At 64.7% G+C, this 17,268-nt stretch overlaps 1 protein-coding gene across 16 annotated transcripts in view; it reads left to right on the forward strand.

Annotated features, from left to right (window-relative positions):
* Positions 1-1,032: 1,032 nt before the first annotated feature.
* The window catches only part of KIF1A (kinesin family member 1A), a 69,471-nt gene continuing 53,235 nt past the window's right edge, over positions 1,033-17,268 (forward strand). For all 16 annotated transcript variants that reach the window (XM_039228553.1, XM_039228554.1, XM_039228559.1 and 13 more), the window contains exons 1-9: positions 1,033-1,199; positions 8,130-8,206; positions 8,836-9,015; positions 9,815-9,880; positions 10,343-10,521; positions 11,573-11,684; positions 12,902-12,979; positions 13,616-13,681; positions 14,224-14,241. In XM_039228553.1, coding sequence (XP_039084484.1) covers positions 1,094-1,199; positions 8,130-8,206; positions 8,836-9,015; positions 9,815-9,880; positions 10,343-10,521; positions 11,573-11,684; positions 12,902-12,979; positions 13,616-13,681; positions 14,224-14,241 — 882 coding nt within the window. In that variant the 5' untranslated portion in view covers positions 1,033-1,093. The remainder of the gene's footprint in view (positions 1,200-8,129; positions 8,207-8,835; positions 9,016-9,814; positions 9,881-10,342; positions 10,522-11,572; positions 11,685-12,901; positions 12,980-13,615; positions 13,682-14,223; positions 14,242-17,268) is intronic.

Raw genomic sequence — 17,268 nt, forward strand, 5'->3', positions numbered from 1 at the left:
CTTCCCTTCTGTTCCCTGCACTTTTTGCTGTCGTGTTCGTTTTCCGGTTGTTTCTGCCTGTTTCTTGCTGGAGGCTGTGGTCCTGGCTGGGTTCCCGAGCCAAGGACCCTGCATGGGGCTCCCCCTGCCCGGTATTTCGGAGACTTCCTTCTGCCCCCTTCAGCGGGTGCGCCGCGCCTCTGGCCTCCCGCCCGGTGGCGGTGGAGGGCAGGGGCCTGGATGTCCGCAGGGGCAGGGTGGGGGCCCAGGGGTCTCCACTGGCCTGTCCAAGCTGCCGTGACAAAGTTCCGCAGACCAGTGGCTCAGAGAACAGAGATGCGCTGTCTCCCGGTCCGGAGGCCAGAAATCCGAGGCCAGGTGTGAACAGGGCTGGTTCCTTCTGAGGCCCTCAGGGAGACTGTTCTGGGCTTTCCAGCCTCTGGTGCTTGCTGTCTCCTCTGCCGGCCCTCAGCTTGTAGATGCAGCACCCCAAGATCCGCCTTTGTCTCCACACAGCGCTCTCCTCGTGTTTCTGTGTCCAGTTCTCCTTTTACAAGGACACTGTATCGGGTCGGGGGCGCATCTGACTCGGTGTGACCTCATCTTAACCAGTTAACATCTGCCAGGGCTCCACCTCCGGATAAGGTCACGTGCTGAGGTCCGGGGGTTTAGGAGGTCAACGCGGGAATTCCGACCAGACATAACCCATAACAGGTGTAATGCTGACGTGGCACAAACACCCAGACGCCAGCCTTCGGAGGTACCTAGAGTCCTCCCAGGTCCCTCGGAGGGAACTGGCTTATTTCTTGTTGGGCTCCAGATTTCCCAGGCTTGCTGAGCCATGCTCCACTCACTCTGCCTGCTTTCCCTCTAAAGTTCACGGTATTTCGCATCCGTAGCCACCCCCCCACCCAGCTCTGTGTCCCCGCGGCCTGGCAGCCACGTGGGTGTCATTTCGTGTGATTTCAGAAGGGAAATGGCTCAGTCCCCAACCAGAAATACCGTTCTGCCTTTTGGATGTTGTTTCTAATTCGTGTCTCTCTTCCTCCCAAGGTGTCTCCCCGCTCGCCAGGGCTCCTGACGCCGCCGAGGGTGACCCACAAAGGCCGGAGAGATGGCCGGCGCTTCGGTGAAGGTGGCGGTGCGCGTCCGCCCCTTCAATTCCAGGGAGATGAGCCGGGACTCCAAGTGCATCATCCAGATGTCCGGAAGCACCACCAGTGAGTACCGGTTGTGACGGCACTGTCGCCGGCTGCTGGGCGCTCGGGGCCACGTGTCCTGGGTCTCGCCCGAGACACGGCAGCCGCTCTGGCCCCCAGCTCCCTCCTTGTCCAGCCGGTGCGTTGGTTCCCGGGGGTCGGGGAGGCTGAAGCGACAGGAACGTATCGTCTCCCAGTTCTGAAGGCCCGTGTCCGAGATCAAGGCACTGACGGCCGTGCTGCCTCTGAGCTTCTCGTGAAGGCTCCTGGCTGCCTCTTGCGGTTCTGCTGGTGTGGCCATCCGGGCCTGTAGCTGGCGTCTGCAGGTGACCTTCATATGAGGACACAGGTCCCTTGGGAGGTGGGCGGGGATGGGCATCGGGGGACACTTGCTGGGATGAGAACTGGTGTGTCGTACATGCGGGTCGAATCACTGAATTTCTACTCCTGAAGCCGATATTACACTATATTTTGACTAAAAGCCAAACCGAAACAAAACGCCACTGATCCTGGATTTAGGACCCACCGTAAGCCAGTGCGACCTCATCGTAACAACTAATTATATCTTCAACGACCCTGTTTCTAAATAAGGTCATGTTCTGAGGCTCAGGGTGGACATGACTCTGGGGGCACACTTGCCAACCAGCAGGCAGGGTTACTGGTGCTCATCTTGTTTCAGCTGCCCGCCATTGGCTCTGTCTGGCCTTCGGCCTTGTCTGCGAGTGTAAGTCATCTCAGAGCCGCCTGAGGAGGAGGAGGTCTGCGTCTGCAGGGCGGAGAGCAGGGGATAGGGTGCCAGCGTCCCGCTCAGATGTGTCCCCCTCAGATGCTGGGATCTGGGGGAGCACTCACTCCGAGTCCAGGGAGCACTTCCCCCGAGTTGGGGGGAGCATTCTGAATCTGGGGAGCATTCACTCAGAGCCTGTCCTTTGCTCTTTTGTTGGAACTCTGGCGTTGAGTTGCCGCGTGCCTGCAGACGCGTGGGCAGAGCAGAGTGCGTAACTCGGAGGCCTCAGCCTGAGCAGAGCGTCGCCAGCCCCCTGGGAGCCCCCCCTCCACCGCCCACCCTTGCTTCCCACACGCGGGGTCGTGGGGCTTGTTTAGGGTCCCGTGGAAAGCACACCTGTGTTTGGGTTTTATCTCCCGTCGATTGATAGCCTGCCCTACACCTGCTGACTTGGAACAAGACTTCGGGGCTCAGCCGGGCAGTTTGCCCCCAGGGGCCCTCAAGCAGTGACTGCGGCCGTCACCCGTGTGCTCGGCCCGGTGGCTCACTCAGCACCTCGCCCGGCCTCGGGTGCCCTGCGTCCCCACGTAACGCTGCCCCACCTGTCAGCCACCAGGTTTGGAGGGAGGGGCCGGCCAAGGGGAGGGGCACTCAGGGCCTGCGGAGGGCGTTTGGGCTTGGGCGTCTCTGGGAATGTTCTGCGCACCTTTGGGCTCTGTGGGGGAGGTGGTTGAGAGGTGGTGCCCTGTGGCCCTGCATCCGTGGGGGCAGGTTGTGGGGGTCCCCGGGTTTCGTCGCGGCTCTCACGAGTGGTGTTGCCTCCGCTCGGTCCCTGGAAACACCCTGACGGGAGGGTCCGGGTGACCAGGGTTTTCCGGGGAGATGGTCCCGGGACAGAATGTGGACGGGGGAGCAAGCTGCAGAGGGCGCCGATGCTGGGGGGGCCACCACAGGCAGCGGGGGCCCGGTCGCTGGGACTCCCTGACCTAGACAATGAGCCGAGGGTCGGCCCGGGGGCTTGAGGCCTCGAGGCCAGAGGAGGTATGGAGCAGGGAGCCGCTTTCCCCAGCGACATACCAGGTGGGCTCCGTAAGTGCGCTGGGTGCCTGCTCTGGCCACGTGCCTGCCCAGCGGCTCCTGGTGCCCAGCCTGGAGCGTCAGGGTAAGAGGCACTCTGTCCCCCCACGCCCCGTCCCACCCCACCCAGATGGTGACATATTTCTTGAAACTCAAAACTAGGTGCGCACGGGAGATGCCAGTTCCCTAAATTTGCCCCTTGAACCTCCATTGTGACGCACAGATTAGAAGCAGTTAGAAGTGAACTTCATTTGTCAACCTGTACTCCTCACCTGGATGACAATATTGTTCACTGGAACATTCCAAATCTAGCAATTTTGTGAGCCAGCCAAATTGTACGCAACATACGCTTCCTCCCCACGTGTAGGTCTGGTGGAGGTTAATCGGGAGCGCAGGGGTCCTGTGAGTACCCCCACATCCCCGCTCTACGTAAGAACACAGAAACTTCTGGGAGGGTTTGCTCTCTTCTCTATGCAGAGGAATCCTCAGGATTGGCCTGTCTCTGCACCGCTAGGGCCCTGGAGACAAGGCTGGGCCTGGATCTCAGTGCCTCTTGCGTCCAGTGCAGACCAGCCCGAACCCCCAGACCCTCTGCACTGGTGGGGAAACTTGTTTTCCCGGGAAAAATAAGCTGGGATGGAAATTATTTTCCCAGAAACCCAGAAAGTGTGGGATCAGGCTGCCCACAAGGCTGGCTCTCTCTGAGGCTCTGAGAGCATCATTCCCCTGTCTCCTCCCGTGGGGCTGCTGGGGCCTGGCCTTGCCTCTGTCCTCATGTGGCCTGTTCCCCATGTGTCTGTCTGTCTGTCCGTGCTTTCTCTCCTTGTAAGGACACTCATCACTAGGCCCACCCTAATCTGCATGATCTCATCCTATTTATATCTGCCAAGACCCTGTTTCCAAGCAGGGTCGCTTTCTGGGGTTCCAGGCGGATGTGAGCGTGGGGAGGACACTGTTCACCCGGGACACTGCTTGTGGAGCAGAGGGGGCTGGACCAAGGTCACGGCGGCGTAAAGTACCCAGGGCCTCCCCGCTCGGCCTCCCCGCCCCCAGCCCTCCTCCTGGATGCCGGCAAGCTGATCCTGGCGGGCTTCAGGCATGCACAGCATTCTGGACGCCACCGGAACATTCTAGACCCTTCTCCTCTGCTCATAGTGGTCTTTCTCCCAAAGGCCCTTGTCTGCCATCAGTCTTGTGTACAGACCCAGGTATTGTGAACGCCTAACTCACCTAAGTCAGCTCCTGTTTGCCATGACTGTTCTAGAATGTTCTAGGCCCCAAATAGAGTGAGACTGGGAATGGAAGGCCACAGAAGGGAACTCGGCTGTGGCTGAGGAGGCAGTGGCCCTGCTGCAGGCCTGTCCGTGAGAGTACTGGCCCCGGGGGGAGCCTTGGGGCAGATGCTTCTCCCCGACACCTACTACCCGATAGGGTCACCATGGCGTTCCGCTTGCAGGGTCACAGCAGTGACCTCGTTTGCTTCCCCACTGGGATGAGGCACGGACGGGGAAACCAAGGCTCTGTGAGGGCTTTTGTCACCTGTGGCTGTGTGGGGAGAGGAGAGTATACAGGGGTCCCCTTCACGTTGTCAGCAAGCTTGTGCTGGGCACGAGCTTATGAGGCATGTGTTCTCTCTCTCTCTGCCACACACACGTGCTCACACACTCACCTACCTGCTGGCTGATTTACATGGAATAAGAACTCTCCCCACGGAGCCCCAGGGGAACAGGGCAGAGGCTCTTACCACCCTCAGGGGTGACATTCCATTGGGGAGGTGGGCCTTGCACACGTGGACAAGGGTCATGCCTCACAGAATCAAGAAGGGCACAGTGACGGGGCTCAGGGAGCTGGCTGGGGCACAGGGGGGCTGGCCGGGACACGGGGCAGGCGGGGCACAGGGGGCTGGCCGGGACACAGGGGGCAGGCCGGGGCACAGGGGCGCTGGCCGGGACGCGGGGGCCTGGCCGAGGCGCGGGGGGCAGGCCGGGGCACAGGGGGGCAGGCCGGGGCACAGGGGGGGCAGGCTGGGGCACAGGGGGGCTGGCCGGGGCACAGGGGGGCTGGCCGGGACATAGGGGGCAGGCAGGGCACAGGGGGGCTGGGGCTGGCTGGGGTGCAGGGCGGCTGTGAGCCCAGATCAGATGGCCAAGGAGCCTCCTTGTCGGTCGGGAGGAGGTGAGGGGGTGAACTGTCCTGTGCGTGAGGAACACCAGTGGCCGGGTGTGGACCTCACTTTCTTGAAACCCCACCGAGGTCCTGAGGTGTCTCGAAGGGGGGGCCGCCTCCTGCATCCTGCGCATTTTGGGCAGTGGCCCTGCGGGAAAACCAGCTCACTGTGTGCACATGCTCTCATGCTCTCTCTTTCACACACGTGCTTATATACACTTACACACACACACACACACTAGCTTACACCCCCCACACGCTTACACACTCTCTCACACACTCATCTGTTGGCCGATTTACACAGTATAAATATTCTCCTCTTGGCCAGTTTCAAGCTACCGGCAATTTAACAACAGGCTCACAAAAGTTGTCAGCGTTGGGCTGGAAGGAGCCCGCACAGCACACACCGGGTCGTGGGGCCCCAGGTCGCGGGGACACTCAGACAGAGAGAACGGCTTCCGTTCCGCTGCTGCCTCCCCCGCGTCCCTTCCCTGTCCAAGCCGGGCCCCCACTGCTCATGCCTTTGTCCCTTGCAGGCCCCTGCACCTCGTGTACCCCGGGCAGGTCTCCCGGTGCTGTGTGCTCGTGGAGGGGCCCCAGTCCCTGGGCCTGGCGGGAGCACGGCCCCCGCTGTGAGCCCCTGAGGACCCCTCCTCCCTCCTCAATCCCGTATAGGGAGAAACTCAAGACCCTGGCAAAGGAAGCTTTTTCTTTGGTGACATTGGCTGTGTTTGGGCATATGGGGGGCTGGGTGTGGGGGGCAGTGTGCCTGGCTTCCAATCTGACTGTCTGGACGTGCGGGGGGCTGGGTGTGGGGAGTGCTGTGTGCCAGCCTGGGTACGGGGAAATGGGTGCCAGGCTTGGTGTGGGGGGTGGTGTGCCAGTCTGGGTGTGGGGGGGCTGGGTGCCAGGCTGGGTGTGAGGGGTGGTATGCCAGTCTGGGTGTGGGGATGCTGGGTGCCAGCCAGGCCGTGGTGGACCCTGGCTTCCAATTGGACTGTCTGGGCATGTGGGAGCCTGGGTGCGGGAGGCGGTGTGCTAGGCTGGGGGCAAGGGGCAGTGTGCCAGGCTGGGTCCGGGGGGCTGGGTGCCAGGCTGGGGGCGGGGGGCAGTGTTCCAGGCTGGGTGCTGGGGGCTGGGTGCCAGGCTGGGTGTAGGGGGCTATGTGCCAGGCTGGGGGCGGGGGGCTGAGTGCCAGTCTGGAGGCAAGGGGCAGTATGCCAGGCTGGGTGTTGGGGGCCGGCGGGGGGCTGGGTGCCAGGCCGCCCCGGTGGACCCTGGCCTCTGATCTGACTGTGTGGAGCTCAGGTGGCATCTGTAGTGACAGGGCATTTCTCATGGCACCACGGGACCCACACGGGGACACGGGGCAGACGACAAGCATGTCCTGCGGGCCAGAGCACCTCTGCGGGGTGGTCCTCAGGGCAGATTCTCCTCGCGGCCCGCTCCCTGCCCTTGGTCCCTGGCTGCTGGCTGTCCCCTGCCCGCCCAGTCTTCCTTGAGTGCTCCTGTGCTCTGTCCCCGGGAGGCCCCCAGGGGAGCTCACAGTCCGTGAGAGGCATACGGCGAACACCCCAGAACCAGGACGTGGTCAGAGCCAGGTCGGCACCGGGACTGGGCAAGTGTCATGCAGGACAGAGGGGAGTGGGCCGGGATGATAGGGGGTGGGGGAGCCGGCCTGGGCTGGGAGAGTGGGCCAGGGGGCCCGAGCCTGGGAGCCGGGGGGGCAGGGGGCGGGCCTGTCCGAGGACCTGGGATGGGAGCAGTGAGGAGGGCCAGGCCCGCAGGGCAGGGCGGTGAGGAGCGAAGGGGACTGGGCCCCTCGCTTCATGAGCCTCGCACTTCACTCGGTGAGGGGGGGGGGGGGGGCTGTGATTGTGGTTTCCACGGCGCCGGCATTATCTGCGCCTGGGGTTCTGGGGGCCGTGTCCCCAGGTCCCAGCAGGAGTGGGAAGCAGGGCAGCTTGCTCTCCGTAGCCTTGCTCCTGGAGGCGACATGGGCATGACCCCCTCAAGGCCCCGAGGACAGCGCTGGGGTGGTTGGTCACCTGTCCCTTCCTGCCGGCTTCCTCAAGCTGCCGGTCGTCTCCCAGAACTCCTCACGCCTGGGGTCTGGCTCCCAAAGCCAGGTCAGCCTTGGAAGGGGGGCTCCTGGGGTGCCAGGGCCAGGAGCAGGGCAGGGAGCCACAGCAAGTTGGCCTGGGGCCTGCCCGCAAGGACACAGGACTCAGGGTCCTCTGGCGCGCCACACAGACCTTGCAGGCTCAGGTGGTGTTCTAGCAGGCGGCAGGTGGGGGGCCTTGATGGGAGTGGGGCCTCGCTCCCTCCGGCCTGACCACCGACCACGTGTCACCTGCTGGCTCCAGGGCCTGGGGGACAGCGAGGGGCAGGGGACTTGCAGCCTGGGGCCGGGGCCCCCGACACGCCTAGCAGGCCCTGGCTGAGGTGTGCCGGCACCAGCACGCTTCGTGGCTCCGTTCCTAGTGCTGCCTCTGGCCAGCCCAGGGTGCGGCCTGCTGGGGGGGGGGGGGCGGCGTGCACAGGACAGCACCCTGGGGCCCCTGAGTACAGGCCCGGAAGAGCGGGCGGTGGAGCCCTGCGATGGGGCGCCCCCACGGGGACAGTCAGGGCGGCACACAGCACACGCAGGAGCCACATGGGAACGACGGCCCTGAGGAAGCAGGGCGCGACCCTGCGGGATGCCCCGGCCATGTGTGTGCAGGGCAGATGGGGAAAGACCCAGGGGGGTGGGGCGAGGGTAGGCTGTGGGCTCCCCGTCTGACACAGTGTCACAGGAGGGAACTACTCTGGGTGCCCTCAGGGGGAATTTGTGGGCGGCAGGGTCCACCAAACAGAGGGAGGGGCAGACATGGCTTCTCTGGGGACCCACCGCCTGCCTGGGTGCCTCTCTGGTGGGCATGGACCACGTAGTCGCCTTTCCCCCGGCACAGCATTAACTGCCATGCCTGCCCTCCCTGCAGCCATCATCAACCCCAAACAGCCCAAGGAGACACCCAAAAGCTTCAGCTTCGACTATTCCTACTGGTCACACACCTCGGTAAGCCCGGGGCTGGGGGCCAGGGCGTGGGCTGCAGTGGGGTGGACGCTTGCCGTGTGGGCCTTAACCAGTCCCTTGACCTCTCTGAGCTCATGACCTGTCAGGGCTGCTGGGCGGGCAGGGGAGGGCGGGACAGGTGCGAGGCTCGGGGAAGGGGCCAGCAGCAGCTGCCCGGGGGGAGGGGCCCATCTTCCCAAGTCCCCTTGTGCTGTCAGGGTCACCCTGAGCAGTGACAGGCATGGTGAGGGCAACCCCCGGACCTGCCCAAAGTAACCCTCTGTTGGGAGAGCGTCTGGATGCTGTCACCCGACCTGTGGGTCCCCGGGGCCTCCAGGCCCCACTCCTCCAGCCCTGCCTCTCCTCATTCCCAAGGCCGCCATCCCAGCCTTGATTTTGAGTCTTCTGTCACATGCTCCTGCCTCTGAGCCTTCACACATGCAGTTCCCTCCGCTGCAGGGCCCTTCTGCCCCGCCAGCGCACCCGTCCCCTCCTGCCAGGCAGGATCCGGCCCCCTCCCAGGGCGTCTGCGGCCGTGCGGGGCCGTGTCCCTCCCCAGTGGGAGGCCTCCCGCTGCCGGGCGGGTGCTCGGCGCGCCCCGCCCCTACAGCCACGCCCCCCTTGTCCCGCAGCCGGAGGACATCAACTACGCGTCCCAGAAGCAGGTGTACCGGGACATCGGCGAGGAGATGCTGCAGCACGCCTTCGAGGGCTACAACGTGTGCATCTTCGCCTACGGGCAGACCGGGGCCGGCAAGTCCTACACCATGATGGGCAAGCAGGAGAAGGAGCAGCAGGGCATCATCCCGCAGGCACGCGCCCCGGCTGGGGGGGGGGGGTGCAGGAGCCCAGGCACGCGCCCCGGCTGGGTGGGGGGCTGCAGGAGCCCAGGCACGCGCCCCGGCTGGGGGGGGGTGCAGGAGCCCAGGCACGCGCCCCGGCTGGGGGGGGGGCTGCAGGAGCCCAGGTGGGGAGGCCCTCAGAGGGGAGCCAGAGGAGAAAGTTAACTGAGAAGGGGGGAGGGCACGGGGTGGGCCTGCTGTGAAGAGGCTGGAGCCCCTGACCCTGCGATGGGGGGCCCGGGGAGGGGCAGAGCCCTGGCAGTGCCCCCCGGGTCACGTCCGTAAGACAGGGCAGTTGAGAGTGCCGTTGGCGTGCTGACCTTTCCCCTGGGGGCCGTGGAGGCCGGTGGAGGACAGGGAGAGGGGCCTGGGACAAGGGGTGGCCTTTGGTTAACTGAAGGCTGAGACGCGGATGCTCAGGCACAGCGGGGACCCTCTGGATCTGAGCTGGCCAGCGCTTGAGCTGGTCAGGGCGGGAGAGAGAGCCGGGTAGCCTGTAGCATGGGGGACCCGAACCCACCTGTGGAGACAAGGGCGGCGTGAAGAGTGTAGGAAAGGATCAGAGGTCGTCCGTGGGGACTCCGTGACTTAAGCTGGACAGCTGCTCGTTGGCTGTGGGCCTTCTCAGTGCCTTTGAGATGGGCTGTTAGGGAGCAAGAGGGGCCCGGAGAGCAGTCTCTGGCCTGGGCCTGCCCGCAGCACCCCGGGGGCAGGCCCCGGGAACAGCCCCACTGCCCCCGTAATCTGACGGGGTGTCCTCGGCCCGTAGCTCTGTGAAGACCTGTTCTCCCGCATCAACGACACGACCAACGACAACATGTCCTACTCCGTGGAGGTAGGGTTCCCCGGGCGTCCGTTCTTCCAGCACAGCCGGGGCCCCAGGGCTCTCCTGGGTTAAAGCGAGTCCCCACCACCGGCCTGTGCCCTTAGCTCGTCCCTCCCTCGCGCGTGTGGCGCCGGGCACAGAGGGGCGAGGGGCGGCCTCGGCTCAGCGAGTGCTCACTAAGCTGCTCTGGGCCAGGGGCAGGGACAGATGTCTCTGCGCTGCTGAACCCGGCTGTGCCGTGGCCACGGAAGCCCCAGTGTGTCCACGGCAGACGAGCCCCAGAACGACCGTGGGTGGGGGAAGACCAGCCAATGGGCTCACACCCCTGACTCACGGCTCACACGGGCCGGGGTTCCTTTCAGGCCTCCCCTACCGGCAGGTGGCCCCCTATCCTGAGTCCCTGTTAACGGCCCTGCGCCTGCACCTTGGGGGTCCCTGGTGGCGCCCCCGATGGTGTGTCTCTGCCCGCAGGTCAGCTACATGGAGATTTATTGCGAACGCGTCCGTGACCTCCTGAACCCCAAGAACAAGGGCAACCTGCGTGTGCGAGAGCACCCGCTGCTGGGGCCGTACGTGGAGGACCTCTCCAAGCTGGCCGTCACCTCCTACAATGACATCCAGGACCTCATGGACTCCGGGAACAAGGCCAGGTGAGTGCCGGGTGGCTCGTCCCTCCCCCTTCTCTACCTCACCACCCCACCGCTGCCAGTCCCTCGGAGGAAGGCCTGCTCCTCGGGGCGCCTGTCAGTCTCCCCGTGGGGTCTGTCCAGCACCCCTGGAGGGGTGGAGCCTGTGGGCCTGAGGCCATCCAGGGCACATGCCAGCCTGAGGGGGCATCCAGATCACCCCCCCCACCCCCGTACCGTGGAGCGATGTCACCTCCACAGGGGCTGCTCCTCCTAGAGGGGGTGATCTGGAGGGACACCATCATCGATGGGGCTCCCGGGGTCCTTCCCTGTGGGCAGCTGCCCCGTCGGGCTCAGTGGTCAGGAGGCTGTGAGGCCCGGCCCTGCCCTCTCGGAGAACGAGCAGCCCTCTGGAGGGGACACGGGGCGGGGCCATCGGGGCAGGGTCAGCCGTTGGCACTGCGGGCCACGGCCACTGGCTGCCCTGCCCGGGGACGTCTGCCCAGCTGCTCACGGAACCGGTCCCCCCTTCCGCTGCCCCGGGACTCCCCCGGGGTGAACGTCCTCATGTGCGTCAGAGCCCCGTAGGGGCGCTGTTCTGACGGGGCCTGTCCGCGCCGTGGGCTGTCACACAGCGAGCCCCGCCCGGGAGACATCTGAGGTCCCTGCAGGTTGGCGGCCCTGGGACCGGCCCCGCAGCCCCCCTCAGGCTGCCTTGGGCTCTGCCCCCCCAGGGGCCTGCTGCCAGCCCTGCCCAGACCGGACTAAAGGGACAGAGGTGGGCGCCTGCTTTCCCTCCTGGGCGGGGCCTTTCCACATCGTGCCCCAACAGGGCCGCCTCCCAGTTTCCTCAGTGCTGCCCGGGCTCTGCTGGCCCCTGTCACAGCACCTGAGTGCCAGGCTGGAGCTGGTGGCCCAGCGGGTGTGACAGGAGGCACGGTCACCACCAGGCTGGGCAGGGCAGCCCCAGATGCCCCGATGCCCTGCGACCCGCTGCAGCCGGCTGGCACCGGGAGCAACTCTCAGGCCCGACCACAGGGTGATGGGTAACCACACGTGGCTTCTGCTCCCCCAGGACCGTGGCGGCCACGAACATGAATGAGACCAGCAGCCGGTCCCATGCCGTCTTCAACATCATCTTCACCCAGAAGCGCCACGATGCGGAGACCAACATCACCACAGAGAAAGTGAGCGTGGCCTTGGCCAGGGCGGGCCATTTGGGTGGGGGCACAGTAGTCCCGTCAAGCAGGAGGAGGAGGCCGGGCGGCGTCCTCGCCTGGCACTGGGCCCTCACCACCCCTGCTTAGCGTGGGCCTTGGAGAAGTTGGCCGGGCCCGCAGGGCCACCCCGTCGCGGCGTTTGGCAGCATCCGGGTGTAGAAGGGCCTGGCAGCGGAGAGGCCGGGGCCCCGGGGTCCGCCTCTGTCTGCCTCCTGCCAGATGGCTTGGTGGACACCGTGGGGACTGAGGGAGGGTGTCCCCATGGCTGCGCCGCTGAGGTGACCGGTGGCCCTTGGAAGCTGGGGCCTGTGGGTTGAGTGAGCGCCTGTCACAGAGGTGACCGTGGGCCCTGGCCGCCTGGCGGGAGAGCGGGGGCCCTGGCATCCACAGGCACAAAGGCGAGGCTGTGCGTCAGAGCCCCCGCCCGCCCGCTGCCCCGGCCCCGGATGCCTTTCCCACGCGCTCCACATTCTCAGGGGCCCGGGTAGGAGCGCCATCCCTGGGGCCTTGACCCAGACACGTGGTCTCCATGCCCCCAGAAGGGCCCGGGGCAGGCTCGGAGCCTCTTCCTGTCCGCTGGTGGCCCTGCCCCTTGGGGTCGGGTTTTCTCTGTGTCGTCTCACTGTCCGGGCCTCCTCCCGGGGGCGCCTCGGCCACCTCCAGGCGGGCAGCGCTCTCGCACGCAGCCCCCAGGCTCCGCACGTCTGGGGGAAGTTAGCCACACTTGTCACTGATCATGCCAGGGTCACCCCAGCCTGGGGCCATCCTCCCGGAGACCCCCGACGGCCCGGCGGGGTCTGGGCGGGCAGAGAGGGTGGAGCTGGAGAGGGGCTGAGACCCCACCACAGGCGATGAGCCCGTTGTGGGAGTGGGTGGCAGGACGCACCAGGGGCCCCTGGGGATTCCGTGCGAGCACGTGGAGGGCGCCTGCGCACTGAGAACTGCGTCGCTGCAGCATCGGCCCGTTAGGTGAGGCGCATGCAGCCTCCGGGGAGGTGGGCTTCGAAGCTCAGGCAGAGGCTCAGACGCGCCACGAGTAGAGGGAACCTGCAGGGTGGAGGCGGTCGGGCCCCCGGGAAGGGCTTGGCCAAGGCCCCTCAAGTGTGCGCTTCGGGCTGCTGGGAGGAGGCGGGGCCCCCGTGGCCTTGCGGCCTCTCCCGCGTCTGACCCGCTTGCTGTTTCAGGTGAGCAAGATCAGCCTTGTGGACCTGGCGGGGAGCGAGCGGGCCGACTCCACGGGGGCCAAGGGCACACGGCTCAAGGTAGGGGCCGGGCTGCCGTGCCTGTGGGCGCCGCGCCCCCGCAGGCCCCGCCCCCAGCCCGGCCTGCTCCGGGAGGGCCCCTGCCGGGGCTGGGAGGCGTCGGGGCGCCCCCACGCAGGGCGAGCCCGGGCAGGGAGAGCGGGGCGCGGGCGAGGAGGTGGGAGGAGGCCGGCAGCCACAGGGCCGCGCCCAGCGCACTGCTGGTGGCTAACGGGGACAGAGCCCTGGCGGGAGGCGGGCCTTCTGGGGCCACCAGTGTCCGCGCTTTCCCGCCAGAACCCAGCCCACGAGGCGACAGTCCCTGGTCACAGCAGTCTTCGGGGTCCGGAAGGAGGGTTTCCGCTTCAGCCTCCCTTTGGTTCCCACCGTTACCTGGTGGATGGGAAAGGGCTCTGGCCGCGTGCAAGCGGGGCTCATGTGAGGGTCATGAGGGCTCCCAGGGAGTGCACCGCCCCCCGCCCCGGGGCGGGCCTCTGACCCGCTTCTCGCCAGGGCCTCCCGTGCTCCAAGGAGCCCCGGGATTAACGGTCAGCGCTTGGCGGCCTTAGGCCAATGTCGCACGGGTCGGGCCCCACGGGATCACGCTGGGGCAAGAGGCTCCCGAGGCTCCTGACGGCCTGTCTTCTCTGCACACAGGAGGGAGCCAACATCAATAAGTCCCTGACCACGCTGGGGAAGGTCATCTCTGCGCTGGCTGAAATGGTGAGCTAGCTCTGCGTTTCCGGAACCGGACGGGTGGCAGGGACCGTGGAGGCGGCTCCCTGTGCTGCCTTCTGTGGAGGGTGCTGGGGGCCGGTCAGACCTGCACCGGGCCCCGTCTCTGGCAAGGAGCCTGAGGTTCAAGGGAAAGCCCGGCGACGTGAGGGGCGTGTGTCACTAGGCTACAGATGAGTGGTGACCCTTGTTACTCCCTGGAACCTCAGTTTCCCCGCCAGTATTGGCCACGCAGGACAGCCAGGCCTTTGTTCAGAGAAGGACGAATCTTAGGAGGCCCCGCCCTTCTCTGCGATCGTGAGGGGTGCAGGAAGAGCTGGGGGTGACGGCAGCCCGAGGGTCGCGCTGTTGTTTGGCCTGTCGGGAACCGGGTGGCTGGCAGTGGCCAGGTGACGAGTGATGGACACCTGGCGCGTGCTCAGGCCTCCCTGTCCCTTTGTCCTCCGGAGGCCACCTGTCGGCTCCTCCCCACACACCCTGGGGCCCCCAGGCTTCCTCCAGGTCCTCAGACTCTGTCTTTTCTTTTCCAGGACTCTGGGCCCAACAAGGTAAGCTGCTTTCTTCAGTTCCGGGGGGACCCTCAGCCGTGGCGGGGCTGGGGGCTGCGGGCCGGGAGAGCCGCCGGCCCCCGTTCTCCTGTGAGGCCCTCGCTAGGAAAACCACCCCTTGGTTTGTGCACCTCACAGACAAGTGCGCTGCGCCAGCTCTGAGCTGGGCCCTGGGCTAGAACGACACAGCCCTTCCTGGGCCACAGCTCAGCGGGGGACGGAGACAGTAGACACGGGCACAGAGAAAGAAAACGATAACTGTGAATTGGTGTAATTTCATAAAGGAAAACGATGGGCTGAGTGACACACAGGCGAGGCCCCTCTCGTCAGCGTGGCCGGGGAGGCTCTGCAGGACACGTAGCTTTAAGGCTGAGGCTTGAGGAGCAGGGAGGAACCAGCCGTGTAGCCGGAAAGCCCTGCGTGAGGTGCCGGAGAGGAAAATTGTTGGTTTGTGAGGAATCGTGTGGGAGGAAACGTGAGGAGCCGTGTGGGAAGCATGAGGAGCTGTGTAAGGACGTGAGGGGAAGCCTGTGGCGAACTCTGTGGCGGCGACTGTGTCAGGAAACGTGGGAGGAACCGTGAGGAAGCGAGGGAGGAACGAAGCAAGGGTCTGGGAGGAACTAACTGGAGAAATGGTGTGAATACTTGTGGGAACGACGTGGATGATGGTGCGAGGGACTTTACGGGACGCACACGTGGAAGAGGAAACAGGAAGCACGTGAGGTGCGGTGGGGCAAGCGTGGTAATTCCGGGGGGACTGTAAGGAACTGTGTGGCAGCCGTGGGACATTGCACGTAGGGCTGTGCAAGGAGCCACGTGAGGAGGTGTGAGAAACGGGCACAGCGCACACGGGACTGTGATGGACTATGTCAGAGACCAGAGAGGATTGAGTCACGGGGGGAACCGCGTGAAGAACTGTCGCTGTGAGAAAACGCGTGTGAAGTTGCACGAAGAGCTGAGTAAACGTGTGTCCCGTGAAGAGCTGCGTAGATGGCGTGAGGTGCTAAACGGATGAACATCTGTGTGAGGAAGTGGAGGAAGTGTGTGGAAACTGAGGAATCACGGGAAGACCACGTGAGGCGCGGTGAGGACAAGTGAGAGAAGTGTATGAAGTGAGGTGGGGATCGTGTGAAGACCGTGTGAGGAGCCGCGGGGGGGATCGTGCTGGATGTTGGACATGCTGTGTAGGGAGATCTGCGGGAACTGCGTGTGAATACGTGGGAAGAGGTGTGAATAGTGTACGTGGACCGTGTGGAACACCGTGGGACTCTGTGCAACGGCGTGGGGATGGTGTGAGGGGTCTGTGAGGGGCTGTGTAGACGGCTGTGTGAGAAACTGGAGTCTGCGAGAGGCAGCGTGTGAGCCACCTCTCAGGACCCGTGAGGAGCTGTGCGGGTGGCGCGAGGAACTGGGCAGGAAGGGATGCAGAACGTGAGGAGAGTGTGACTGCAGGTGTGCGACAGTCTGAGGCGCAAGGAGCTCTGAAACCGTGTGGGAAATTGGGGAGTGCGAGGAACCGTGTGGGAGCCGGTGGGGAACCGCGTACCGAGCTGTGTGCAGAATTGTTAGGAACCGCGTGGACCCCGAGGAGCTGCGGGAGTGTGAGGGGAAGAGCATGCGATGGGGCAGTAGTCTGCGTGCAGGTTGTATGTGGGGACCGTGGGGAACAGTGTGGGGAACAAGGCAGGAACCGCGTGAGGGACTGTGAGGAGCTGTGACCGTGTGCGGAATAGCTGGAATGGTGTGGGAGAATGCGTGGGACTTGCACGGGGTGGGGGTACCGTGAAGAAGCGTGAGCACCTGAGGGACCGTGGGAGGGAGCGCGTGGGGGAACTCAAGCGCGAGGTACTTGGGTGGAGACCCGTGCAGGAAGTCTGGGACTGCGCGGAGCAGGGTGAGCAGCGTGGGACGTGTGAACAAATGGGAGAGGAAGGGTGTGAAACGGCGCGGGAACTACGTATGGGAACGTTGAGTTCTGCGTGGCTGCGTGGAAAACCGGTGAGGGGAGTGTGAGGCGGTGCGTGAACCGCAGGAGGGGTCGCGGGGAGCCATGTGCGACTGTGGGGAGCCGGCTGGGAAGCGAGCAGGAAGCGTGTGGAGGACTGTGTGGGGTGGGTGTTTGTGGGGGGCGGCGAGGATGTGCGAAGTCCGGGGGGCTGCGGGGAGGGCTCTGGGGAACGTGATGGAATTCCGTGAGAAACCGAGCAGTTGTGAGATAGTGTGGGGACACCACACGGGGACCTTGAGGTGTGAGATCCGTGTTGTGCTTGTGGGGCCGGGGAGGGGTGGGGGACGGTGTGGGATCGAGTGGGGGACCAGGAGGGCCGTGTGGGAGCTCTGGGGGGAAGCGTTTGAGGAAACACACGAGCAACGGCAGGATTCTGAGGATTTGCATGAAGAATTATGAGGAACCGTGTGAGGAATTGTGAGAGCGTGTAAGTGAAGAGTCGTGAGGCGCTTTGTGGAGCCGTAAGAAGCGTGTGAAGTGGTGTGGGCAGACCGTGTGGGAATTGTGTAACCTTTGAAGAAATTTTTGGGGAATGGCGAGGGGAGCCACGTTGGGGAGTGTGAGGCACTGGGTGGAACTGGGTACGGGGAGCCGTGAGGACAGGACACTGCGTGACAAACTACGACAGAACTGTGGGAGGGCTGTGTGACGAGCTGGGAGGAGATGTGTGTGGACTCTGTGACAGGCGGTGTGGGACCGAGAGGCAGTGTGGGCAATACCGTGGGGAGGTACGGGAGCCGAGCGGAAAACTGCGGAAAACCATACGAGGGACAGTCCACAAGCTCAGAGTCCCCTGCGCAGTCTCCGTGCAGTTCCTCACGCTGTTCCTGGCACCGTCCTTGCACACACTTCCCTCGTTGTCAGCAGGAAAAGGAGTGCGTTTGAAGAACTGTGAGGAACTTTTTGGGGAAATGCACGCAGAACCGTGGAACAGACTATGCCAGGGATTTGTTCGGAGAACCACAAGAAATTCTGAGGGAGTGTGTTGTGAATTGTGTAGATCTGTGTGCCCAGTGTGT

This window comes from Hyaena hyaena, unplaced genomic scaffold (genome assembly GCF_003009895.1).
Source record: "Hyaena hyaena isolate Hyena2069 unplaced genomic scaffold, ASM300989v1 scaffold_31, whole genome shotgun sequence".
In the NCBI taxonomy this organism is placed as follows: Eukaryota; Metazoa; Chordata; class Mammalia; order Carnivora; family Hyaenidae; genus Hyaena; species Hyaena hyaena.